A 27226-nucleotide genomic window follows, 5' to 3' on the forward strand; every position below is an offset into this window, starting at 1 on the left:
TGTCCAGAAAGGTACATTAGCAGGCCACTTTATCAGGATGTAGCCCGGTATTAAGATAGGACTGCTATAGGAAAATATGGGCTTCTCCTTTCCAACTCCCTGCCCGTGCCCATCTTACATTTAGCATGCACAAGAAAGCATGCATCTATCCTCCAATAGGCTATTAGTAGGCTAAAGAAAATTAATTGAAATAAGTTTACAACCAGTTTTTGTAGTATGGCTTTGAGACTCTTGAGATTTAAGAGGAAAAGCCCTGGTTGCGGAGGCCAGGTGCACAATTGTGCAACAGAACAAAGTCAGACAGGCTCGAGATGTAGACTATAACCTAAATTAGAAGCGTATGCATATTAGCCCATAATTCATAAACTCAATGTTAGGCTTAATAATCTAGTGAAGATATCCATTCAATTTACACAGCGAAAAAGAAAAAAAAAAGTGATCAGATAATGAAATCGTAGCCTACAATATGTACACTCCCGAAGCTGAGCGCGCTTCCTCCCAGTACCCAGGTATGCAGCTCGAAAAGCTACCCTATTGTTTCAGTTTTTTTAGGGACAAGAAAGGTATCCTACAACAACACAATGTAATGAAACATTTTGTTTTCAAGTGAGTACACAACTCTAGTCTAGGCTGTAAACTGCAGTTAATAGCCTATGTCATTTGAATAATCGATCAAAAGCCTGGCATTTTGAATGCATATTCATTTAGAAATAACTGCATCTAGCCTGCCTGATTGGGCAACCATTTTGATCAGTTATGGGGGATTTTCTCTGCAGTTTAGCCTACATGGTCCAGGCACAATAACAGGACAGTGAAATGGTGTATTTAGTCAGTATGTATCGGCAAACAGAATCATGCTAATGTAGGGATTTCTAGTGACCTGCATATGATAATGCACGAGCATGGAGTAAGTTGTATCCACAGTTTCCGCGTTTGGCTTCCATGTTTTAAAAGTGTTCGAAAATGAGGTGGATAGTACATTTTACAAATTCGTAACATATCTTACAAAAGGGGTGACGGACAACCACAAATGAATAGATACCATACGAAATGTAACATACTAAATGGAGTGTCTCTGATTTACGTACATAATAATACGAAATGCTCTGACACCAGGTTGCAGCAGCCTCAGGCTAATCTCTTTATGTGTGAAGTTTGATACTGAAACATGCAGCTATTTGGGACGGGGACCCAATAATAGGCTAAATCAGAAAGTGTATGAATTTCTTGTGGATTTGTTCACTTTTCTAAAATGATGAAATATAATATTTGAGGTGGTATAAGACCTTTAAATCCACTTTCACACACACACACAATTTAAACAGCTGTACAAAAACAAGTTACACACACATTTTGAAACACAGAGACACATTTTATAATTAAAAACCAGACTGGATTTTGTTAAAATTATTCAATTGAAAAGAAACGGCATTGGTAGACAAAATTCCAAAATATAAAATAAAAGGGAAAGGAAAATCAGACAAAATGTTGTTTCAGCTTCAAAATAGTTCTCCACAGTCTCCATTGACAATAGTCACATGACATGAATATTGTTGATAAATTGATACACTCAAAATAATTTAAGTTTTCAGTACATCTGAAATGTGTGTACAAGTATGTATGTGTATAAACATATGCAGATGTTACAGATTAACTATGGTAGAAGGAGCCCGGATTAAAATGATCCTCTCTTCATTTTGCGTGTGGACTTGTAGTTTGAGTCCATACTAAATCCAAGGTTGTGGTCTGCAAACGTGTTCAGTTTTCAATAGACAAAAGAGTCTGTTAATTTAGTGAGGTTAACTTTAAACTAGTTTTTTATTTTTTATTTTAGCAACTGTTAAATTGACATGACACAAAAACAACAGAAACAAAACATGATTAGAGAATACTTCTAGTTGCAGACTCACTGTTCCACACAAGAAATGTACACCTACTACAGCCATGCCTCCCTCTGCTCTCCAACCATGCGCCATATACAGTTTGCACTAACACAGATGTCCGACAAACTCCAGTACACAACATCGTATTCTGTAGTACACTGCATGTGTTTTTGCAGATTTGTTCAAATAGCACAAATATCGGAATAGTGCAGTGATAGGGGAAAACACTTTTTTTTGTTGCAATGATCGTTTGTATCCAAGCACAAAGTTCAATTTCAAAATTGGATGAACCAATCTGCAAGTATAAAAGGAAACAAGTAAATGTCAAAGGAGAAATTTGGGTTCACTGGAGTGAAAAATAAGTGCTTCAAAGTGAATGCATACATCAACAACAAAAAACGTTTTGTCAGTGTAATTGTCATGGGGTCAAAACAGACAGCATAAGTTGCCTTAAACATGCAATTCAAGATGGAAAGCCAAATAAACATGTCTTGCCATTTTCCCGAAAGAAAAGTGCACTGTTGGCTTTTGGGTCGTTCCACGAAATGAGTGCCTTTTGCGTCCCTTTGATATTTTAAGTGAAATTGTGCACCAATCAATATTGCATTTTAAATGCCTGATGTGCCCTTTTAATATAGACCACATGGAGAATTTAATATTTAAAAAAATATGAATAAAGACTTATTAAAAGGGCAAAATTCAGCAATGGACATGTGCAAACATGCACCTTCGGACTTCCAGGAAGATCCAAGTTTTCACCATCATTGTAAAGCCCTAGTTATTTTGTTGCTTTGACAAATCAATTTCTGAAGTTTATTTATTTCATATGATTAGTGATTCATTTTAAGAAAAATACATTTGAAATTCAAGCCTGTTATGTAAACTGATCTCATTTTGATATGGTGAAACTATTCCTTTTTTAAATATTTTTTTTCAAAAGAAACATTGAACATCAAATAGTCAAATCATTGTGTAAAATCAGGTTAGCTGTTTCTACTCTGCATTTCCTGGTGTTTTGTTGTGGAAAACTGAGTTACCATAGATACACAGGTTAGAAGTGTTTTAACAATTCTGTTTTTTGTGAAGCTTGCGTTCCAATTGCCCCTCGCTGTTGCACACAACTTTCAATTTCCTATGTCACAAGTGGAGTTATGGCTGATTTAAGATGAAATCGTCAACCCTGTTACTTTATTTGGCACTTAATATAGGCATTAAAAACAATTCAAGATGAGAAAACAGGCTCTTTATGACAGAATGTAAAAATGAGGTGAAATCAAATGTTATTGTTTCACCAAGTTACACATGTCAAAAGGCACCGACTTGGTGGAAGGACCCTTTTACTGAGATAAAATCACAACTACAACCACTGTCTCCTGTTCTCTGCCCCTCAGCTGGTGGTGGGGTAAACTTACAAGGCCAACTGCACCTACAGTCTACGCACATTTATGACAGGATAGAAAACAAAGGAATGCAGCGACAAACTAACAGAAATGGTTCAGGAGCTAAGGTACAGGGGTAAACGGGGGGGTTAAAAAAGTATTGGCACAAAAGAAAAAGGAGTTAAGCCTAATAATCTGCACTGTACGTAAACAAACAGGACCTGGTCATGACGGAAGAATAGACTCGGTCAAGGTCTATTCCAGGAGTTTCTCTCACTGACTAATGACAGGAGATCGAACCAACAGAGGAACCACGCCACACGGGTCCCTCGGTGCCTCGTAGCGTTTCATTTCCAATGCGAGAGGAGCCTCAAAAGCCAGGGGGGAGGGGGGGGGGGGCAACAACTGTGCACAACACAGGTCAAAAGGCACAACACTGGACACAGACAGACAAAGGGAAAGAGAACAACCCCCAGGGGCTTTGAAAAAGGCCCAAAGAGGAGAAAAAGAGCCTCTATCAGAGAGTCAGTCATTCTTCCAGCAACACAGTCTGTGCGCTACTGCAGTTTTGTCCCAGTTTAGTAGTAGAATTGCACAACATACACTCCAAGGGGGGGAGAAAAAAAAGTCACACAAAAAAAAAAGTCAAGGAGCATAACGACAGCACAGGTAATTATTTTGGGGTGTGGTTTTTAAATAGAACGCATTCTTACACATGCCGATATAACATAATCGCACCAAATATTCATTATACACAGGAAAAAGGTGTACAGATTATGTGACATTGATCACCTACGGGGTACTTATTTTAAGTACACAGTCAAAATGACAGAATGTAGTACAAATAGGGGTAATACCAGGATTTACTCCTGGGACAATGATATGCGTATAAGAGAAGGATACTCTAGACAAGCTTGTACCCATCACTGCTGGTTGGCACAGAGAGATGTAACACTTGTTGAGAAACAAAGTATAATTTCCTTATTTTCCCCCAATCCATGCGGCAATTTCAATACCCAATGTTCCTGTGGGTATACCTACTCTATAAACAATTCCAGAGTATGCATTTCAAATATTAATTTCCGCATACTCTATAGTTACAAAACAGTGCATACTGCAAAATGTAAAGCAAAGCTGTTAACTGAACATACGCCAAGGTGTGTAGCAGGCAAATGCACAGTGAGTGATAATTGGCATGAAAATGAAACAGGGCTAGGCAGATTACAGATGATCACAGGTCCAACAGGCACACTGTACTGGACACATGCCATCACAGCTTTTCAGCAACCCGTCTCTTATCTCCGATTACAATTGTAAGATATGCAAAGAGAACACAGAGCTGCGAGAAATAAGGATCGTTTGAAAGGGTTATAAGGAACAGAAAAATCGACTTAGAAGTTGTCATTGAAAAACTCTGGGTCGCTGATCATATTTCCAATCATTGACGTATAGCAGAGAGGAACTGTATACACAGACGTACACCTTTGTCAATGGGGGAAAACACCGAGAGGAGTGATATGTCCTCCTCCAATGGAATAAACTCACCATACTACACAAAAATATGACAATTATTAATAATTTGCATTCATTTTCTCCATATAATTTCATTATATATAGATGTATATTCCTCACATGCCTGACAATTGTGTACATGTGTGTGGTTTAGTCTTTTAAGTTGTGTGTTTTCTTTTGCACTGAAACATCACTAGCACGGCTGCAAAAAAAAAAAAGAAAAAAAAAAAGATGTGCCCTCCAGGTGACTAAAGAATTTTGACCTGAGCCAAAAATAAAAATGGATGCTCAGTGTGATGGATGCTCAGCACTCAGCAGTGAAAGTCACTGATGAACCACGGTGTGGGGTGGAGCCTCTGTTAGACAAAGGTCTGTTCCTCCCCACTATCCTCTAGTTTTATTATGAAAGAGTTTGTGTGAGAGCAGGACTGACTGCACAAGATGACCAAAAGAGATGCTGTAGAACAGGGTTTTTCAAATTTTACCCTACAAGGTCCATACTACTGCTGGTTTTCTGTTCTACCTGATAATTAAAATCGCACCCACCTTGTGTCCCAAGTTTAAATCTGTCCCTGATTAGAGGGGGAAGAATGGGGGGGGGGGGTCCAGATTGAGGTCCAGATTTGAATTTGAGGGCTGTAGAAGATTCTGGTGGCTTCATTGTCCTTAGCCCCGCCTTCAGCCTCTAAAGCAACTATGAACTGTCTTGGAGCTCTAGCTGTGGAGATGTTGGATATTCAAGGTTGTAGGTGGGGCGGGTCACAGTCAGTAGATTTTTTTTTTTCGTCCTTTGAAAGTCCTGAGGAGATTATCACAGATTTCCGCCAAATCGACATAGCCGGACAGACAAGGAAAGGGCTCCCCACTAACTGTGTGATCACCTGAATGTGGAAGGTTAACAATGATTTAGCTCTGTGTGGAGGTACTATAGACAAGATGGGGATTATGATCAGGGGCAAAACCTGAATCTTCAAAAGCCAATTTATGACAACAGGTGTTGCATTTAATAATACTCTATTGCCATCTCTTCAGAATCCCTCAAAATGTTCATGAATATAACTGAGAATAAGAAATGACGATGGGGTTATGTTGCAGCACTGTAGGGGAGGGGGATGGGAACCCCCCACTGTGGAAAGGCACACCCACAGGAGGGGGAGGTGAAACAGGTGAAGGTTTGGACCGTGGCTGAGGTGGTGCAGGGGACATCAGGAAATGTCACATGAGCTGAGCAGGGTGAGCTCAGGCCTGGGAGTCTCATCACATCCGTGAACCTCTCTCCTGGAGGATCTGTAAGGAGAGAAAATGCATCCGTCTAGATCAGGGATCATCAACTAGATTCATCCGCTGGCTGATTTTTTCTTGAGAGGATGGTCAGGGGGCCGTATCAAGAAGACAAATATGTTGTTGACAGCAAATTGATCGCAAGAAGTCCAAACATATATAATATTTAAATAAAACTATTTCAAACCTTGCTTACATTTGTATACGATCGCATCTCTCTCTCTTATGCTTGGGAATACTTTGGAACAGCTTTCCCAAATTATAATCACTTGGAGCTGAGTTGCTGGTGTTTTTACAGTGTTTTTACAGTCTGTTCAACGGCAAAAACGTGTTTGATCTCTGAGAAATTAAGCCAATTGATTGCACCCAAAATTGGCCATTTTAAATTTATAGGAATCATATCAAATTAAATATAGTACCTAACATCCGATTTAAACTGAACGTTTTTCCTACATTGGGGTAGACATGAGGAATCCAAGAAAATGGTGTAAAGCAACCCGCAGACCCCCCATACACCTCACGCCAATCTGACCCCAACAATGAGTATACAGTATCAGTTTGACAAGTAGTATGGAGCTGCGGCTCTGAGTATTGTTTGTTCATCTTGTGTAATGTATTCTTAGTGAATATGGTGATATTTTTGTACCATGTTCTGAGAAATTAGTCATTGAAGTTGTTGGGTTTATGCCCCATCCTACATCCTGATATGACCAGGTGATCATTTTTTTAAAGAATCACTCCCTCCCCATTGTTAAAGAGATAGTTCACCCAAATTACATATGTTTTGGTTTTGTTTACCTAGGAAAAAAAAGTTAGTATTTCAAACACTGTAAAGGAAAACAAAAATCGAAATCAAACCAAAATGTATTGGTTGCGTACACAGTTTAGCAGGTGTTGTAGTGGGTGAAGCGAAATGCTTATATTACTAGCTACTAACAATGCAGTAAAATGTCAAACAAGTACAAATAATATATATATATATATATATATATAAGTTTGGACACACCTACTCATTCAAGGGTTATTCTTTATTTTTTACTATTTACTACATTGTAGAATAATAGTGAAGACATAAAACATATGAAATAACAGATATGGAATCATGTAGTAACCAAAAAAAGTATTAAACAAACCCCAAAATATTTTAGATTCTTCAAAGTAGCCACCCTTTACCTTGATGACAGCTTTGCACACTTGTCATTCTCTCAACCAGCTTCATGAGGTAGTCACCTGGAATGCATTTCAATTAACAGGAGTGCCTTGTTAAAAGTTAATTTGTGGAATTTATCTTTCTTAATGCGTTTGAGACAATCGGTTGTGTTGTGACAAGGCAGGGTTGGTATACAGAAGATTGCAAAAGTATCCCCCTTGGCGTTTTTCATATTTTGTTGCATTACAACCTGTAATTTAAATAGATTTTTATTTGGATTTCATGTAATGGACACACAAAATAGGCCAAATTGGTGAAGTGAAATGAAGTGAAACTGGCTCTCATGAAGACCACCATAGCAAAGGAAGACCTAGAGTTTCCTCTGCTGCAGAGGATACGTTAATTCATCCTGTACTCCCTGTTCACCCATGACTGAGTGGCCATGCACGCCTCCAACTCAATCATCAAGTTTGCAGACAACAGTAGTGGGCTTGATTACCAACAACGACGAGGCGGCCTACAGGGAGGAGGTGAGGGCCCTCGGAGTGTGGTGTCAGGAAAATAACCTCACACTCAACGTCAACAAAACTAAGGAGATGATTGTGGACTTCAGGAAACAGCAGAGGGAACGCCCCCCTATCCACATCGATGGAACAGTAGTGGAGAGGGTAGTAAGTTTTAAGTTCCTCGGCGTACACATCACAGACAAACTGAATTGGTCCACCCACACAGACAGCATCGTGAAAAAGGCGCAGCAGCGCCTCTTCAACCTCAGGAGGCTGAAGAAATGTGGCTTGTCACCAAAAGCACTCAAACTTTTACAGATGCACAATTGAGAGCATCCTGTCGGGCTGTATCACCGCCTGGTACGGCAACTGCTCCACCCTCAACCGTAAGGCTCTCCAGAGGGTAGTGAGGTCTGCACAACGCATCACCGGGGGCAAACTACCTGCCCTCCAGGACACCTACACCACCCGATGTCACAGGAAGGCCATAAAGATCATCAAGGACAACAACCACCCGAGCCACTGCCTGTTCACCCCGCTATCATCCAGAAGGCGAGGTCAGTACAGGTGCATCAAAACTGGGACCGAGAGACTGCAAAACAGCTTCTATCTCAAGGCCATCAGACTGTTAAACAGCCACCACTAACATTGAGTGGCTGCTGCCAACACACTGACTCAACTCCAGCCACTTTAATAATGGGAATTTATGGGAAATGATGTAAAATATATCACTAGCCACTTTAAACAATGCTACCTAATATAATGTTTACATACCCTACATTATTCATCTCATATGTATACGTATATACTGTACTCTATATCATCTTTATGTAATACATGTATCACTAGCCACTTTAACTATGCCACTTTGTTTACATACTCATCTCATATGTATATACTACACTCAATACCATCTACTGTATCTTGCCTATGCCGCTCTGTACCATCACTCATTCATATATCTTTATGTACATATTCTTTATCCCCTTACACTTGTGTCTATAAGGTAGTAGTTTTGGAATTGTTAGCTAGATTACTTGTTGGTTATTACTGCATTGTCGGAACTAGAAGCACAAGCATTTCGCTACACTCGCATTAACATCTGCTAACCATGTGTATGTGACAAATAAAATTTGATTTGAGTGAGCTATCGCAAGAATTCAGTATATAAACATGTGGGGTGTATAAACACTGTAAATAAATACAATTTACAGTAGTAGAAATATTAAAATGAGCTATGTTGGGGATACAGTATTTTAATACACAGTGTTGTTGGGTTCTGAGAATATTAAATATACTTATGTCACTGAAGGAGAGAGGGTAATGTATAACGTTTACATTATGTCAGGATATGTTATTGTTAGCCATCAGGGATCCTATGGGAAGGATCCTCTGGGAGGTGAAGAGATATAGTCCGGTACCAGGCACCATGACAGCCGTGAGTTGGGGAGGAGTGAGCACTTTGGGGCAGAGGTCAGGTCAGATGAAGTGAGGAAGAACAGATATCACTAAGGTTCTGTCTCGCAACAGAGATGCATTGGCGGTTCAGATGTGTAGGAGGAGACTCAGGAGGAAGTCTTAAATGTCAATGCTTGTGTGAATATATCATCTTCTAATGCAGCTGTATTGATCCTCTGGGAAGAATAAACTTGGTTTGAGCTGTCATAGTGTCCGTTGTGTTTTACTCTGAGAATTAGAACCTGATAGTGTGTAACAGGAAGAGTCCAGTGGTTCAATGTCTCTATAACATGTGACAGCAGCATTGGCTCTCTGTGTGTGTGTGTGAGTATGTGTGATAGCTTATGTGTGTCTATTGTGTGAGTGAGTGTGCGTCACCTGCAAACCAAAGCATAGGTTGCTGTCATACCTGATCCATAGACTGCTTACAGGGTAAGAAAACCAATTTGTAATTTGGATGAACTATCCCTTTAACAATAACCTAATAGCAGGAACAGCACCATCTAGTGTTCAGAACACCTAATATCATGATGTAGGATGGGACATAAACAACTTAAATCACACATTGCTCTGAACAGGGGAAAGAAACATCAACAAATTCACAGAGAATACATTATATAGGATGAAGAAACAATACTCTGAGCCGTAGCATCATACTACTTGTCAAACAGAGAACTGATACTGTAGGATATACTTGTTGGGGTGGGATTGGCGTGGGATGTGGGTGGTCTGTGGATGGCTTTTGACAACTTGTTGGATTCCTCATGTCTTACTCATTGTTAGAAAAAAAAGTTTGGTCCAAATTAGATACTATCATTAATTTAATATTATATAAATAAATAAATAAATAAATAAATGGCCAATTTGGGTGCAATTCCTCCGATATCAAATTATATTGCAACAAAATAATGTTTCTGCAATGCTCATCTTATCTGTTTCAGAACAATCTCTGAGATGACGGGTGTCGTGGCTTGCTGAAAGGACATCGAATGACCCTGCACAGATTTTTCCGTCACTGATCATTCGGGAAAAAAAAAATCACAATCTCACGGAGGTTTGCATTTTTTTCTTTTTAAGAAGGGGAGGGGACAATTGGCACATAAACTTGCCCACAACTAGCAGGCAGAGGGGGATGCAGCTACTGCTCTGCTTCCGCTCCTCTTTCTAGTATCTTTTTCGAACTCGATCGGGCATCTGACATAATTACGCAATATTTTAGCTCTGGGTTTCCGAGATTAGGCACCGGCTGATTTCAAAATATTCAGTGCCTATCATTTCCATTAATTTAGGGTTAAAAAAAAACTGTGAAGCTCAATCTACACAACCGATGACGAGGCCTCATCTATACATTACACCATTTTTGAAGTCTGAAAATGCCTGACAAACTTTGATGTCGCAGTGAACTATCCCTACACGTGAGAATCTTCTGACTTCATGCCTAACACATGACTCACAGACACTCTCAGCAGCTGATCTCACCTTGGCCTTCTCAGTGGGCTCGATGACAATGCCGTTAGTGGAGTTGTTGAGCTCCCGGGAAACCACACACAGGAATTCAGCCTGGTCCTCATTGCCATAGTTGTAGGACGAGCCGATGCTTATGAGCTGTGAGGGGAGATGGGGAAAGGGTGAGCGAGATTGTAAATTAGCTTAAAAAGTCAACTTCACAAGAACATTTTAAGGCACTGGAAAAAGGTATGGACATTACCAGATTTACCACCAATGACCTATGGATTTAAAGACAAGTATTACATGACGACTACTAGGCCCACCTGCTCAAACTTCCAGCCGTCTGACATGGTGGACACCATCTGGGTGAGCTCCTCCTCTTGGCACTGCAGCACCCGGTACACATGTTTCACTGGGCCCTGAGAGAAAACAGATACTACAATAAAAGCCCCTGTTTCCACACAGTGACATGGGTCTACCAGAGCACATTAGGGTTAATTGGCGGGTAGGTGTTTTGCTTTGGAACAGTGAGTGGTGTGTGTGTGTGTATGTGTGTGTGTGTGCGTGTGCCAGTATACACACAAACACAGACTTGTAAACACATTCATCCTTTGAAATGTTAGTGTTTGGTTTAGCATGTGTTATTTCACAGCATCAATGCCATCATCCATCCCAGACTAAGGTTTGTTTATCCTGTCTGCCTTTCCCTGGCATACCTGAGATGTCCTGTTCTCGTTGTCCCGTATCCTCTCCTTTACCAGCCTCACCAATGACGCAATATTGTAGAACTCCGCCTCCTCAAGGACACCTGAGACAGCCAACCAATAGTTTAGTGGCATGATACTAATAAGGAGAGGGCCTGTATCACACATCTGCAGAATCCCATTGCTTCTAAATAAAAGCATGGTGTGTGATCGGGATTGTATTTGACAATTTTTTAAAACTATTATTTGGACAGTCTTACCTTCTTCTGCTAGGTTCTTGTCCATGATCAGTTTCCCATGCCGCAGGTAATTCAGAATGGGGCCAAAGTATGTGGGATCTCTGTCAATCAGGTATGCACCGGTCTCATCCTAAGATATTTATAAAAGTTTGAAAAAAAGCCCATTGCATGCCTGCCATTAGTGTCAGATAAATGTTTTTCTGGTGCTTCTTCACATGCAGATCAAAGCATACATTACTATCAAATGGCTGAGCAGTAGACTTTGAGTGTTACCATTTTCGAACATTTTAGCTTTAGGTGATGGGTGTAATCTCATGCACGATCTTCACAGTGGCAATGCATTATGAATGCTACATTGATGCACCTTGATTTATGATATAACGGTTATGATAGATTGTTACCTTATCAGAGTCCAAATCCGGATCTTCTTGACACAATCGGTACAGGAACGATTTGGGGTCCCTGCACAATGTCTGTTTGGTTGTGACAAAGCAGGTTCCACCAACATTGAGGCGAACCCAGCGGGATCCGGGTTTCTCTGCTGGCTCTGACGGGGAACTGGGGTTGCTTCTCATTGGGAACCCAAACACTACTCTGCTAGTACTCGATACCCCGGGACTGGTGGGAAAGCTACTCCGCGGCGGAACCATGAGACTGGACGAAGCCAGCCGAACAGAGCCTCGGACATCACGGTGCTCGGTTTGTTCTATAGTGCTAGTACCACTCTGCTCCACAACGTGCAATTCAGCCATATTTCCTTCGTCAAAAACAACCACACTGCAGGGTAACAATAATTCCGACCGATTCGTGAACACAACGGGGTTCTTTTTATCCAACAAGGTGGCTGACATTAGGGCGTTGTTACACACATTCGTTCATGTCCATGCCTTACAAGACATCTATATTTCTTAGTTGAAATATACGATATTTTTTAGCAACATCGCTTGCAATGTTTTCCTAAAACAAATTGGCCATTCTTGTTTATTCAAACGTTAATCAGAAGAGGACAATTCTTCCGGGTTGGAACGTCAAGACTGTATACTTCCGCTATGTCGTTTTCCCCCTCCAAAATAAGAGTTCATTGTTTAAATATAAATGTTATTTTCAGTCATACTATAGTTAGTATTTAAATGAAAAATGTGTTCTCTGTTTATGTTGTACATCTCCTTATATTAAGCACGTTATTAAATTATTTTAATCTAAAAACATTTATTATGAAAGATCTGAAACAGTACATGTTGTGTTGCCAGACAGTTGGCGGTAACTGCTTGTTAGTCAACAGAGGCTTCAGGTAATGTGCTATCAATTTTTCATGTTTTAATCATCCTTTACTCGCTAAGTGTTTCCAGATAATACATTTCAAGATTCAGTTTATATAGCTAACCAGGTAGCTAAAATGTTCGCTAGCAAGCTCTATTTTCAGACCCTACTCTAGTAGTTTAGCTAACGTGCTTGCTAAAAGTGGTTGGCTAGTTAGTTAGCTATCTAGCTCGACCAAATTGGGTCAATTTGAAGACCATCAAGCTAGCTTCATAACTAGCTAATTAAGGAAATAGTTCAAGAATGTTCTCGGGGAAAAGGCTAGCAAGCTATGTGGTCTAGCCAGCTCAATTCGTTATACTAAAGCCAGAAAGGGCAGCCACTAGAATCTAAAGCATCATCAGTTGTGTCCCTATGTAGCCAGAGAAGCTGCAACATCAATACCAGGGTGGAGGGGAGGGACATATTGATAGATAGCAATCAGCCACATTCATTTATACATTTGCATGCTTTAACTTTTAACTGCCATCATGTCATTATTAAACGGATAAGCTGTTAGAGTTGAACTTGACAGAGGATGGATTATTTAGTTATTGACCTTTCTCATTTCAACAGCCTTAGCCATGAGTGAGTTTCGGATACATCATGACGTCAACGAGCTGCTCAGTCTGCTTCATGTGCGAGGAGGTGATGGAGCAGAAGTGTATATTGATTTACTGCAGAAGAACAGGACACCATATGTCACCACAACAGTGTCTGCACACAGTGCAAAGGTGATTGATGGGGAAATTATTGGCCAATTTTGTAAAGGTTTATGCTCTTTCTACCAATAGCCTTGACTAATTCAACTTTAATTCTCAGGTCAAAATAGTAGAGTATTCAAAGACGCCAGAGGACTTCCTAAGGAAATATGATGAGCTCAAGTCAAAAAATGTCCGCAACCTGGACCCACTGGTCTACCTCCTATCAAAGCTTAGCGAGGACAAAGAGGTAATCATTTTGCATTTGTTACTCAGATGCTGACAATTCCTACACTGTTTAATTTAATGTACAGTATTATGTCCCAATAACAATGTGTTGTGTTTTAATATATTCTAGACGCTCCAATGTCTGCAACAGAATGCCAAAGAAAGGTCTGAAGCAACTGGTAATGTGACATCAAGTACAAGCACAACCTTTGCTATCCCTCCAACCAGCACCAAGATGTCAATGCAGGAACTGGAAGAGCTGCGCAAGAAGCTGGGAAACGTCACTGCCAGCTCCAACGTGCCCCAGGTGTGTACTCACATCATTTTAAAGGTTACTTATAATTAGGGACAGGATATTTTCTGGCCCTTTTTATAGTCTGTTACATAGTTGTAAAGTAGAGTCTGGAGTTTTTCCTGGTGAAGTCATGTAGTTAGAAAAAACTCCTGGCCCACGGCGTATGACTACTAGTGGGCCGGACCAAATAGTTTTGAAAAGGCTAAAGTTGAATACATCTGTAGGTTCTACTACTTGTCCTCCATCTGTACAGTCGGCTGAAGTCACACGAAAGATGCTGAGGGACAGACACAACAAAAAGAACCCCACTCAGCCCAACCCAGTGTTTCCAAACTGGGTGTATGACCGGCCTGCTCTGATTGGGGACTTCATCACCGGTGCCACACCAGCAGGAGGAGACCCAGCAGTGGCTGTTGGTATGAATGTTCTTCATATGTCTGACTTTGACACATTTTGATAGATTTCATCAAGTTTGTGCATACAGTGCCTTCAGAAAGTATTCATTACCCCTAACTAATTCCACATTTTGTTTTTATAGCCGGAATTCTAAATTGATAAAATGTATTATTTTTCTCACCTATCTACTACACACAATACCCCAAAATGACAAAGGGAAAAGGGTTTTTAGAAATGTTTGCTAATTTATTGAAAATTAAATATAGAAATATCAAATTTACATAAGTATTCACACCCCTGAGTCAATACATGTTAGAATCACATTTGGCAGCGATTACAGCTGTGAGTCTTTCTGGGTAAGTCTCTAAGAGCTTTGCACACCTGGATTGTACAATATTTGCACATTTATTATTTTACAAATTCTTCAAGCTCTGTCAAATTGATCATTGCTTGACAACCATTTTCATGTCTTGCCATAGATTTTATAGCAGATTTCAGTTAAAACTGTAACTTGGCCACTGGCCACTGTCTTCTTGGTAAGCATCTCCAGTGTATAATTGGCCTTGTGTTTTAGGTCATTGTCCTGCTGAAAGGTGAATTCATCTCCCAGTGTCTGGTGGAAAGCAGACGGAATCAGGTTTTCTTCTAAGATATTGCCTGTGTTTAGCTCCATTCCATTTATTTTTTATCCTCAAACTCCCCCGTCCTTAACAATTAGAAGCATACCCATAACATAATGCAGCAACTACTCTGCTTGAAAATATGGAGAGTGGTACTCAGTAATGTGTTGTATAGGATTTTCCCCAAACATAACACTTATATTCAGGACATAAAGTGAATTGCTTTGCTAAATTTTTTTGGCGTATTACTTTAGTGCCTTGTTGCAAACAGGATTCAAGTTTTGGAATATTTGTATTCTGTACCGGCTTTCTTATTTTCACACTGTCAATTAGGTTAGTATTGCGGAGTAACTACAATGTTGTTAATCCATCCTCGGTAATCTCCTCAGTGATCTCCTATTTCAGCCATAAACTCTGTATCGGTTTTAAAGTCACCATTTGTCTCATGGTGAAATCCCTGAGCGGTTTCCTTCCTCAACGGCAACTGAGTTAGGAAGGACGCCTGTATCTTTGTACTTACTGGGTGTATTGATACCCCATCCAAAGTGTAATTAATAACTTCACCATGCTCATAGGGATATTCAATGTCAGTTTTTTTTAAGTTTTTTTTACATCATCTCTGTGTGTAGGGTACAGAGATGAGGTAGTCATTCAAAAATCATGTTAAACACTATTGCACAAAGAGTGATCCAATGCAACTTTTTATATGACTTGTTTTAATCCATTTTTACTCCTAAACTTATTTAGGCTTGCCTTAACGAAGATGTTGAATACTTATTGACTCAAGACATTTCAGCTATTTGTTTTTAATACATTTGTAACAATTTCTAAAAACAACATTCCACTTTGACATTATGGGGTATTGTGTGTAGGCCGGTGACAGAAAATCTCTATTTAATCCTTTTTTAAATTCAGGCTGCAAGATAACAAAATGTGGAAAAGGTCAAGGGGTGTGAATACTTTCTGAAGGCAGCGACTGCTCATTTTTATGTAGTGAGTGCAATAAGGAAATGTGTGAAAATGTACCTCAAATCTCTTTGGTGTTTTATGATCAGGTACAATGCCCCTGCCAGCCCAGGAGCAGGCTTTGGTTGATGATCTGTTGTTTGTGCTGATCGGTGTGGATGGCAGAGACATCACAGCCCAGCCTGTCCTCGGGAGGCAGAACCGCTCCTTCATCATTGATCCCAGCCTTGACATGTCCATCAAGGAGCTGGTAAACAGGATACTACCAGTCGCCTCATACTACTCTACTATAACACGGTGAGTGAACTTTAACAAGGTAATATACACTGAGTGTACAAAACATTAAGGCCTTTCCTAATATTGAATTACACCCCCCCCTTTGCACTCGGAACAGCCTCAATTCATCAGGGCACGGACTCTACAAGGTGTCAAGCATTCCACAGGGATGCTGGCCCATGTTGACTAATGCTTCCCACGGTTGTGTCAAGTTGGCTGGATGTCCTTTGGGTGGTGAAGCATTCTTGATACACACAGGAAACTGTTGAGTGTGAAAAACCCAGCAGTGTTGCAGTTCTTGACACAAACTGGTGCGACTGGCACCTACTACCACCCTCTCAAGGATTAAAAAGCCTTCTTTAACCTGTCTCCTCCCCTTCATCTACAGTGATTTTGAAGTGGATTTAACAAGTGACATCGGTAAGGGATCATAGCTTGCACCTGGATTCACCTGGTCAGTCTGTCATGGAAAGAGCCGGTGTTCCTAATGATTTGTACACTCAGTCTAGATACTTAACTTTGTTTTGTTTCTGCGGGACTCAAGTTGTGATCCTTACACCATCTGGAGATGTATCACGTGGCTTTCATTGTCAAACAATTTGTTTGTGTTTTGTCTGGTATAACAGTTTGGCTGTGTTTATGTCTGGCAGCTTCACTGAGGAGAAGTCGTCCTTTGAGTATGGCCAGGTGAACCACGCCCTGACGGCGGCTATGAGGACCCTGATGAAGGAGTACCTGATCCTGGTGACCCAGCTGGAGCACCTCCACAGGCAGGGCATGCTCTCTCTGCAGAAGCTCTGGTTCTATATCCAGCCTACCATGAGGACCATGGAGATCCTAGCCTCCATTGGTAAAGCTGTTATGATCATACAATAAATCGTATATATAAACGCAGTATACCAAACATTAGGGAACACCTTCCTAATATTGAGTTGCACCTGTCCCCTTTACCCTAAGAACAGACTCACTTTGTCGGGACATAGACTCTACAAGGTGTCGAAAGCGTTCCACAGGGATGCTGGCCTGTGTTGACTCCAATGCTTCTTACAGTTTTGTCAAGTTGGCAGAATGTCCTTTGGGTGGTGGACCATTCTTTATACCCAAGGGAAACTGTTGAGCATGAAAAACCCAGCAGCATTGCAGTTCTTGACAAACCGGTGCACCTGGCACCTACAACCATACCCCATTCAAAGACTGAATGGCACACATACACAATCCATGTCTCAAGACTTAAAAATCCTTCTTTCACCTGTCTCCTCCCCTTCATCTACACTGATTTGAAGTGGATTTAACAAGTGACATCAATACGGGATCATAGCTTTCACCTGGATTCACCTGATCTGTCTATGTCATGGAAAGAGCAGGTGTTCTTAATGTTTTATACACCCAGTGTATGATCCTTATGCATCATATATACAGTGCCAGTCAAAAGTTTGGACACACCTACAAGGGTTTTTCTTTCTATTTTTGCTATTTTCAACATAATAGTGAAGACATCAAAACTGTGAAATAACACATGGAATCATGTAGTAACCAAAAAAGTGTTAAACAAATCAAAATATATTTTAGATTTTAGTTTCTTCAAAGTAGCCACCCTTTGCCTTGATGACAGCTTTGCACACACTTGGCATTCTCTCAACCAGCTTCATGAGGTAGTCACCTGGAATGCATTTCAATTAACAGGTGTGCCTTGTTAAAAGTTAATTTGTGGAATTTCTTGAATCCATTCCATATGCATACATACACACAATCATATATATATTCTGGTTGGTTGGTAGCTGTATCTGCATTGCACTTTTGGACATTCAATTGTATTATTGCTTTTTAGATAGATCTGTCAGAGGTGTTATGCCGATATTGTCTTGTCCAGTGGTCTATGAGGATGTGATGGTCGTGTGTGATATGTTGTTGCAGACTGCCCAAAGTAAAGAGTGCCCCTAGTAAAAAAGAAAAAGATAATCAGTTGGTTGCATGTTCTGCTTCTCAAAGCCTCCTCGGTGGACAAAGGAGACTGCATGGGTGGGTCGACGTTGAGCCTCCTTCACGATCGTACCTTCAACTACACTGGAGACAGTCAAGCCCAGGAACTGTGCCTCTACCTCACGAAAGCAGCTAGTGTCCCTTACTTTGAGATACTGGAGAAATGGATCTATAGAGGCATCATCAAGGACCCTTACAGGTATCGGTTTTTTTTTTGTCACGCAACTCATTTCCCACTTTTCTTCATTTCTACCATTTAATCAAATAAGTACTTCTCTATTATGTCACAGACTTGGACATGAGTTATGGCAATTTTAGGGTTTTTACATAATTAGTTTGTTTTGTTCATGTTTTTTATGATTTATTTTGTCTTCATAGTGAGTTCATGGTTGAAGAGCACGAGCTACAGAAAGAGAAGATCCAGGAGGACTACAACGACAAGTATTGGGATCAGCGGTACACAATCGTACAGCACAGAATTCCATCCTTTCTTCAGAAAATGGCAGACAAAATTTTAAGTACAGGTAAGACGCATCATACTGTTCGCATCAGATTTGCTCAGGTCACCCTTTTAGTGCATCCTGACCATGGCCAGTGCAATTCACAGTGTTTTCTTATAGTGTAGAAAACAAGGAGTATCAAGGTCCTGATCATTTGTAGTGGAGTTTTTGTGTCTGTTTTTTTCTTCTCATCCTGTTCTATAGGGAAGTACCTCAACGTGGTGAGAGAGTGTGGCCGGGACGTGACTTGTCCTGATGCTAAGGAGATCCTCTACACTCTCAAGGAGAGAGCCTACGTGGAGCAGATAGAAAAATCATACTACTACGCCAGCAAGGTCCTTCTAGACTTCCTGATGGAGGAGAAGGAGCTGGTCGCACGCCTTAGGTAAACAACAACAACACAACCATAAATAGATCATTCAAGTTTGATAGGGTATTTCTGATTTGGTATGCTCAAATTAAAATGCAACAATGCAGTTCAAGAAATAGAGTTAAGAACATATTTACGAAATAAACTAAAGTTATTATTATTATTATTATTATTATTTTAAGTAACAAGTAAATTACATAACAATAACAAGGCTATATACAGGGGTTACCTGTACAGAGTCAATGTGCGGGGGTACAGGTTAGTCAAGGTCATTTGTAAAGTGACTATGCATAGATAATAGACAGCGAGTAGCAGCAATATAAAAACAAAGGGGAGCGTCAATGTAAATAGTCTGGGTGGCCATTTGATTAATTGTTCAGCAATCTTATGGCTTGGAGGTATAAGCTGTTAGGGAGCCTTTTGGACCTAGACTTGGCGCTCCGGTACAGCTTCCTGTGCGGTAGCAGAGAGAACAGTCTATGACTTGGGTGACTGGAGTCTTTGACAAAACATTTTTGTCGTTCCTCTGACACCGCCTATTATATAGGTCCTGGAATGGCAGGAAGCTTGGCCCCAGTGATGTTCTGGGCCGTACACACGACCCTCTGTAGCGCCTTACGGTCAGATCCCGAGCAGTTGCCAAACCAGGTGGTGATGCAACTGGTCAGGATGCTCTTCGATGGTGCATCTGTAGAACTTTTTGAGGATCTGGGGACCCATGCCAAAGTCTCCTGAAGGGGAAAGGGTGTTGTCATACCCTCGTCACAACTGTCTTGGTGTTTTTGGACCATGAATGTTCGTTGGTGATGTGGTCACCAAGGAACTTGAAACTCTCGACCCGCTCCACTTCAGCCCCTTCGATGTTAATGGAGGCCTGTTCGGCCCTCCTTTTCCTATAGTCCACGATCATCTCCTTTGTCTTGCTCACATTGAGGGAGACGTTGTTGTTGAGTTGTATGCTAAAATATGTATTCTTCCTAGGTCAATCAAGCACTACTTCTTAATGGACAAGGGAGATTTCTTTGTCCATTTCATGGATCTGACAGAAGAGGAGCTGAAAAAGCCCGTGGATGACATTGTCCCTCCCAGACTGGAGGCCTTGCTAGAGCTGGCTCTGAGGATGAGTACTGCTAACACAGACCCATTCAAAGATGACCTGAAGGTAATTATAAACCGGGTTTTTATTTATTTTAAATGTAATCTTTATTTAACTAGGCAAGTCAGTTAAGAAGACATTCTTATTTACAATGACGGCCTACACCGGCCAAACCCGGACGACGCTGGGCCAATTGTGTGCCGTCCTATGGGACGGGACTCCCAATCACGGCCGGTTGTGAAACAGCCTGGATTCAAACCAGGGTGTCTGTAGTGGCGCCTCACTGAGATACAGTGCCTTAGACCGCTGTCTCCAGGCACTCTGCATTGCGTCGTGACCAAGAACAGCTCTTAGCCGTGGTATGTTGGCCATATATCAAACCCCTCTGACCTTATTGATTAAATATCCTAGACGAGTACCAGTCTGGAATTTATACTATCTTGATAACAGCAGCACCATCTAGTGGTTACCTTATTCATTCAGTTTCAGTTTTGTAAATGGGTTTAGTTCAAGCATCATGACCTAAATGCATACTACACGGTGTGATTTTAAATATCCTTTCATGCATGCATTATGATGAATAGGCTCATGTAACCTTCCCAAAATATGTCTGAGCATTTGCTTACAGCAGCTGGGGGCACTATTGACTACTTTGAGGTGAATCTAAATTCATTTATTATCTTGTTATTCAAATGGTGCGTCCATTGCTGTTCACTGTATTAGACCATTTCTTATAGCTGCACTCTAGCACAGTAATAGACAATTGCTGAGGGGCAGAATCACAATTGTATAGCAGGGATGGGCAACTTTGATGGAGGTGGGGGCCACCAAAAAATCTGAACTCATCATGAGGGGCCGCAGTGGTTCACGGGTCTGCGTACCCACATCCATAACCACACATGCAGTCAGAGCCGGCCCTAGCCTTTTGGGTGCCATAAGCATCTTTAGAGTACATTTTCTGCAATTCTACACATTTTGCCATAGTGGAGAGAATTTAAAAAAATATATCTGAGCAATGTGGGAGACAACAACACCTTCGCCACATTGATCTTCAACAGTGGCCCCACAGGGGTGCGTGTTCAGCCCCCTCCTGTACTCCCTGTTCACCCATGACTGCCCGGCCACGCAACTCAACCATCAAGTTCGCTGACGACACAAAAGTGTTTTTTTGGGAGAGGGGAAATTACGATCTATAGGATATACATATAAAAGACTGAGTTAAACAACTGGTATGTAATGTGGCTGTTTTGGGAGGGGCGTCACACTGAACTCTTCCACTCACCCTCTGGTCCGGTTTCCCAGATTGACCTGATGCCACATGACGTGATCACCCAACTGCTGCGGGTGCTGGCCATCGAGACCAAGCAGGAGAAGGCCATCATTAATGCCGACCCCACCGAGGTGGCCCTCAGCGGCCTGGAGGCCTTCTCCTTCGACTACATCGTCAAGTGGCCGCTGTCACTTATCATCAACAGGTCGGTACACTGGGGCTATATCCAAGGCCAGGTCTTCTGACCTTGGTATGACTTCCTGATTTAAATGAAGGCAAAAAAAAAAGCTCAATTGAAGATGGGATTAAAATAAAAAATATATACTTTTCTACCCTAATGTAGCTTTTCTCAATCTATTGCCCCCCCCCCCCCGGGACCCAGGGCATGCTAAATGCCAATACTATAACCATGTGTTCTGTCTGATTCAGAGTTTGTATTTTTCTAGGAAAGCGCTTACGAGATACCAGATGCTATTCCGTCACATCTTTTACTGCAAACATGTTGAGAGGCTGTTGTGCAACGTGTGGATCAGCAACAAAACAGCCAAGCAGTACGCCTTGCACAGAGCCAAGTGGTGAGTTGACGAAACTTCTTAACTTCCTTGTTTGTTCCTCTTAGTGCCAACTTCCTAATAGCACGTTCTAATATGATCTATCTGGTTTCCTCCACCCTGAAGGTTTGCAGCAGCGTTTGCCCTGAGACAGCGCATGCTGAACTTTGTCCAGAACATCCAGTACTACATGATGTTTGAAGTCATGGAGCCCACCTGGCATATCATGGAGAACAACCTGAAATCTGTGCGTGGAAAGTAACCAAGGCTGCTCCTCACCTTGATAGCATTCAGTGCTATCATGTATCAGCCTATAGCTACTTGTGGCGTAATTGTTCTGTGCCTAGTGTAGTAGATTGGCATCCATTACCAATGTCAGCCACAAGCATTTTCTTTGCTTTGACCTAAGATTGTTGCGGTCAAACGTTTTTTTCCAGTCCTCACTTTCAATATTACATTCATTTAATATGCTCCTAATAACTGCATGCTGCAGTTTAGTGCACACTGTCATAACCATGCCAAGCCTTGCATTGACCAGGAATGCCCTAATATAGTCCATCTTGTCTCTCTCAGGCCTCCAACATAGACGACGTGCTCTGTCATCACACCAGCTTCCTGGACAACTGCCTGAAGGACTGCATGCTGACCAACCCAGAGCTGCTCAAGATCTTCTCCAAGCTCATGTCTGTGTGTGTCATGTTCACCAACTGCATGCAGGTTAGTGGATGTGGAACGCAAACTACAAAAACTGGGAATGTCAAGGCAGCTTGTTGTAGCTTACACCTAATGGTATTGCATTTAAATTGAATACAAATACATGCAACTCATGCACATTAGCAGTATGGTGATATGTAGCCTAATACACACACACCCCCCCCCCCCCCCAGTGTGACTATACAGTGTCTCTCATTGCTGATCCTTATTAAATGTGTATCTATTTCCTGGTGTAGCGCTTCACCCAGAGCATGAAGCTGGACCGGGAGATGAACCGCCTGTCTCTGGAGCACGGCACCATGGAGGGTCCTCCCACCCAGAGCGAACGCACCGTGGAGCAAGAGAAGAAGAGGCTCACCTCCAAGGTAACTACACACATACTCACTCATCTGCAGCAGATACTCACTGCTATAGACAACTTGAAGCATGGCTTTAAAAGGTAAAACGTCAAAGTATGACATGGGTTTTACCTGGGTATGTCACATAGAACAACAACCAAATACAATAGTATCGTAAAGATCTCAATGAATGTTTTGTATTCTGTCTCAAGTGTAATCTATCAGATATAACATTTCTGTATCCCAATCAGAAAATGTCTTTACCTACAGATGAAGTCAGAAGTTTACATACACTCCACACATTTAGGCAAGTCGGTTAGGACATCTACTTTGTGCATGACACAAGTCATTTTTTGCAACAATTGTTTATAGACAGATTATTTCACTTACAATTCACTGTAACACAATTCCAGTGGGTTAGAAGTTTACATACACAAAGTCGACTGTGTCTTTAAACAGCTTGGACAATTCCGGAAAAATGTCATGGCTTAGAAGCTTCTGATAGGCTAATTGACATCATTTGAGTCAATTGGAGGTGTACCCTTGGATGTATTTCAAGGCCTACCTTCAAACTCAGTGCCTCTTTGCTTGACATCATGGAACAACCAAAAGAAATCAGCCAAGACCTCAGAAAAAAACTTGTAGACCTCCACAAGTCTGGTTCATCATTGGGAGCAATTTCCAAACGCCTGAAGGTACCACGTTCATCTGTACAAACAATAGTAACCAAGTATAAACATCATGGGACCACGCAAACGTTATAAAGCTCAGGAAGGTGACGCGTTCTGTCTCCTCGAGCAAATCAATCCCAGAACAATAGCAAAGGACCTTGTGAGGATGCTGGAGGAAACAGGTACAAAAGTACCTATATCCACCGTAAAACGAGTCCTATATCGACATAACCTGAAAGGCCACTCAGCAAGGAAGAAGCCACTGCTCCAAAACCGCCATAAAAAAAGCCAGACTATGGTTTGCAACTGCACATGGGGACAAAGATGGTACTTTTTGGAGAAATGTCCTCTGGTCTGATGAAACAATAATAGAACTGTTTGGCCATAGTGACCATCGTTATGTTTGGAGGAAAAAGGGGGAGGCTTTCAAATTTTATTGGTCACATACACATGGTTAGCAGATGTTAATGTAAGTGTAGCGAAATGCTTCTAGTTCCGACCATGCAGTAATATCTAACAAGTAACAATTTCACAACAACACCTTATACACACAAGTGTAAAGGAATGGAATAAGAATAGGTAAATATATGAATGAGTGATGGCCGAACGGCATAGGCAAGATACAGTAGATGGTATAGAGTACAGTATATACATATGAGATGAGTAATGTAGGGTATGTAAACATTATATAAAGTGACTAGTGATACATTTATTACATCCTATTTTTAATTATTAAAGTGGCTAGAGATTTTGAGTCAGTATGTTGGCAGCAGCCACTCAATGTTAGTGATGGCTGTTTAACAGTTTGATGGTCTTGAGATAGAAGCTGTTTTTCAGTCCCAGCTTTGATGCACCTGTACTGACCTCGCCTTCTGGATGATAGCGGGGTGAACAGGCAGTGGCTCGGGTGGTTGTTGTCCTTGATCTTTTTGGCCTTCCTGTGACATCGGGTGGTGTAGGTGTCCAACCGTGAAGCATGGGGGTGGCAGCATCATGTTGTGGGGGTGCTTTGCTGCAGGAGGGACTGGTGTTCTTCACAAAATAAATGGTATCATGAGGAAGGAAAATGATGTGGATATATTGAAGCAACATCTCAAGACCTCGGTCAGAAAGTTAAAGCTTGGTCACAAATGGGTTTTCCAAATGGACAATGACCCCAAGCATACTTCCAAAGTTGTGGCAAAATGGCTTAAGGCCAACAAAGTCAAGGTATTGGAGTGGACATCACAAAGCCCTGACCTTAATCCTATAAATCTGTAGGCAGAACTGAAAAAGTGTGTGCGAGCAAGGAGGCCACTAAACCTGACTCAGTTACACCAGCTCTGTCAGGAGGAATCGGCCAAAATTCACCCAACTTATTGTGGGAAGCTTGTGGAAGGCTACCTGAACAGTTTGACCCAAATTAAACAATTTACAGGCAATGCTACCAAATACTAATTGAGTGTATGTAAACTTCTGACCCACTGGGAATGTGATGAAAGAAATAAAAGCTGAAATAAATAATTCTCTACTGTTATTCTGACATTTCACATCCATAAAATGAAGTGGTGATCCTAACTGACCTAAGACACTGCATTTTTACTAGGATTAAATGTCAGGAATTGTGAATAACTGAGTTTAAATGTATTTGGCAAAGGTGTATTTAAACTTCCGACTTCAACTGTATGTCGTTGTTCCCCGTCATCAGTTCCTAGCGGAGCACATGGACGCCCTGCAGTCAGACTCGTGTTTCGAAGCCACCATCAGCAAGTTTGACAGCAACTTCAGCACACTGCTCCTGGACCTGCTGGACAAGCTCAGCGTCTACAGCACCAACGACTGTGAGCACAGCATGATTAACATCATCTACCGGTGGGTATACTACTGCACAGGTCTATCTCTGGTACTGGAGAGATACTGGCTACGCACGCTTTTGTTGCTGCCCAGCACCCACACACCTGATTCAACTGATCAAGGTCCAGACTGAACACTGTGAGAAGTTGGTTATTGGAAATGGGTGCGTTAGTGCCGGGCTGGAACAAAAACCTGCGTACCCCGCAGCTCTCCAGGACCGGAGTGGGGAAACTCCTGGTCTATAGATAGTTGCTTGAATGGATATGCTAAGATAGTTACAATCCTAGTAAAAACTGCTTTGAATTTGATTCCGTAGGTTGGATTTCAACGGGTTCTACACAGAGCGCCTTGAGAGGATGGCTATAGAGAGAAGTCAGAAGGCTGCTGCATAGCATTGTCAAAGTGTGCTTGATGGTAACCCAAGCAATATGTATTTATTTCTCCTACTCCAGCCCATATAAAAACCACCTTCAAAGACGACATTTCTCCCCGTATCAAACATAAAACGGTTTAGTGTTTGATTCAAGAAACTAACAACATAGATATTGATGTGTTTTGAAACCGGCTCTATGGTGTTTCCCCCTTTTTAAGAGGGGCATAGAATTAAATAACCAGGAACTGTATGCATTTCTTTCAGAAGAAATAAAAGAACCTGGAGCTCTATAGGGGTAACTTGTTTTTTACCTCATGTTTTTTTTGTGTGTGCTTCCTGTGTACAATAACACATATTAAATGTCCCCAAGCATTCTCTTTGTCATCTTTGCTTACATAATTAAAAAAACACCTTAGATAGTAAACAGTAGGGGGGAATGGGTGCCAAAGGGTAAGTTGAGCCACCCCTTGTTTCTAGGAAACCATACACAAAATGTATAATGTGACCAAATATTTAGGGTCTGTGAAGAAGAAAACACTTGGGAAAATTGGTAAGGAAGTTAGGTCCAAAAAATGTATTTTCACAAAGTTAAATACATTTGTGGTATAGGTTTCATGATGTTTGTATCTAAACCAAAGTAGATTTTGGTTTTTAAGACTTTTATACATCAGTTGGGGTCTCTATAAGCTACAATATGAGGTCATGCACCTAGCATGGGAGTGCATCCTTGTAGCTGTGTGGGCTAATATAGTCAAGGCAACAACTACTCTTCCTGGGGTACAAACACATTAAGGTACTTGCATATAAAACAAAATATAAAACGGTACATCATATAACATTATTACACCACTACATATCTACAATACAACATGTATAATACCACCATACAACAATACTGTGTGTGTAGAATGCGTGCTAACATTTGTGTGCATATGCGTGTCTCTTCACAGTCCCCGCTCTTCCATAAGGTGTATTTTTACCTGTTTTTAAAATCTGATTCTACTTGCATCAGTTACCTGATGTGGAATAGAGTTCCATGTAGTCATGGCTCTATGTACTACTACCCATAGTCTGTTCTGGACTTGGGGATTGTGAAGAGACCTCTGGTGGCACGTCTTGTGGGTAATGCATGGGTGTCTGAGCTGTGTGCTAGTAGTTTAAATAGACAGCTCGGTACAGTCAGCTTGT

At 41.2% G+C, this 27226-nt stretch overlaps 2 protein-coding genes across 4 annotated transcripts; one reads left to right on the forward strand and one right to left on the reverse strand.

Annotated features, from left to right (window-relative positions):
• Positions 1–1351: 1351 nt before the first annotated feature.
• kctd2 (potassium channel tetramerization domain containing 2) lies at positions 1352–12612 on the reverse strand. The gene is made up of 6 exons (XM_021565044.3): positions 11963–12612; positions 11583–11691; positions 11335–11426; positions 10942–11037; positions 10649–10774; positions 1352–6061 (listed from the first exon to the last, which is right to left on the reverse strand). Exons 1-6 carry the CDS (start codon positions 12410–12412, stop codon positions 6032–6034), a joined length of 903 nt encoding a protein of 300 aa, XP_021420719.1. The 5' UTR covers positions 12413–12612; the 3' UTR covers positions 1352–6031.
• Positions 11495–26410, forward strand: LOC110491524 (gamma-tubulin complex component 2). 3 transcript variants are annotated; one of them, XM_036946404.2, is made up of 18 exons: positions 11495–11673; positions 13437–13594; positions 13683–13811; positions 13920–14096; positions 14338–14500; positions 16156–16363; positions 16993–17192; positions 18332–18521; positions 18701–18846; positions 19027–19207; positions 20174–20354; positions 21591–21763; positions 22005–22133; positions 22236–22356; positions 22683–22826; positions 23060–23188; positions 25520–25683; positions 25982–26410. In XM_036946404.2, the coding sequence occupies exons 1-18, from the start codon at positions 11652–11654 to the stop codon at positions 26055–26057; spliced, it is 2691 nt and encodes an 896-aa protein (XP_036802299.2). In that variant the 5' UTR covers positions 11495–11651; the 3' UTR covers positions 26058–26410. The 3 variants fall into 3 exon arrangements, with proteins under 3 accessions (XP_036802299.2, XP_021420717.3, XP_021420716.3); XM_021565042.3 differs by lacking the exon at positions 11495–11673 and adding an exon at positions 11992–12260; XM_021565041.3 differs by lacking the exon at positions 11495–11673 and adding an exon at positions 12150–12852.
• Positions 26411–27226: the final 816 nt, after the last annotated feature.

Source organism: Oncorhynchus mykiss, chromosome 16 (genome assembly GCF_057628025.1).
Source record: "Oncorhynchus mykiss isolate SJ-2025 chromosome 16, ASM5762802v1, whole genome shotgun sequence".
In the NCBI taxonomy this organism is placed as follows: Eukaryota; Metazoa; Chordata; class Actinopteri; order Salmoniformes; family Salmonidae; genus Oncorhynchus; species Oncorhynchus mykiss.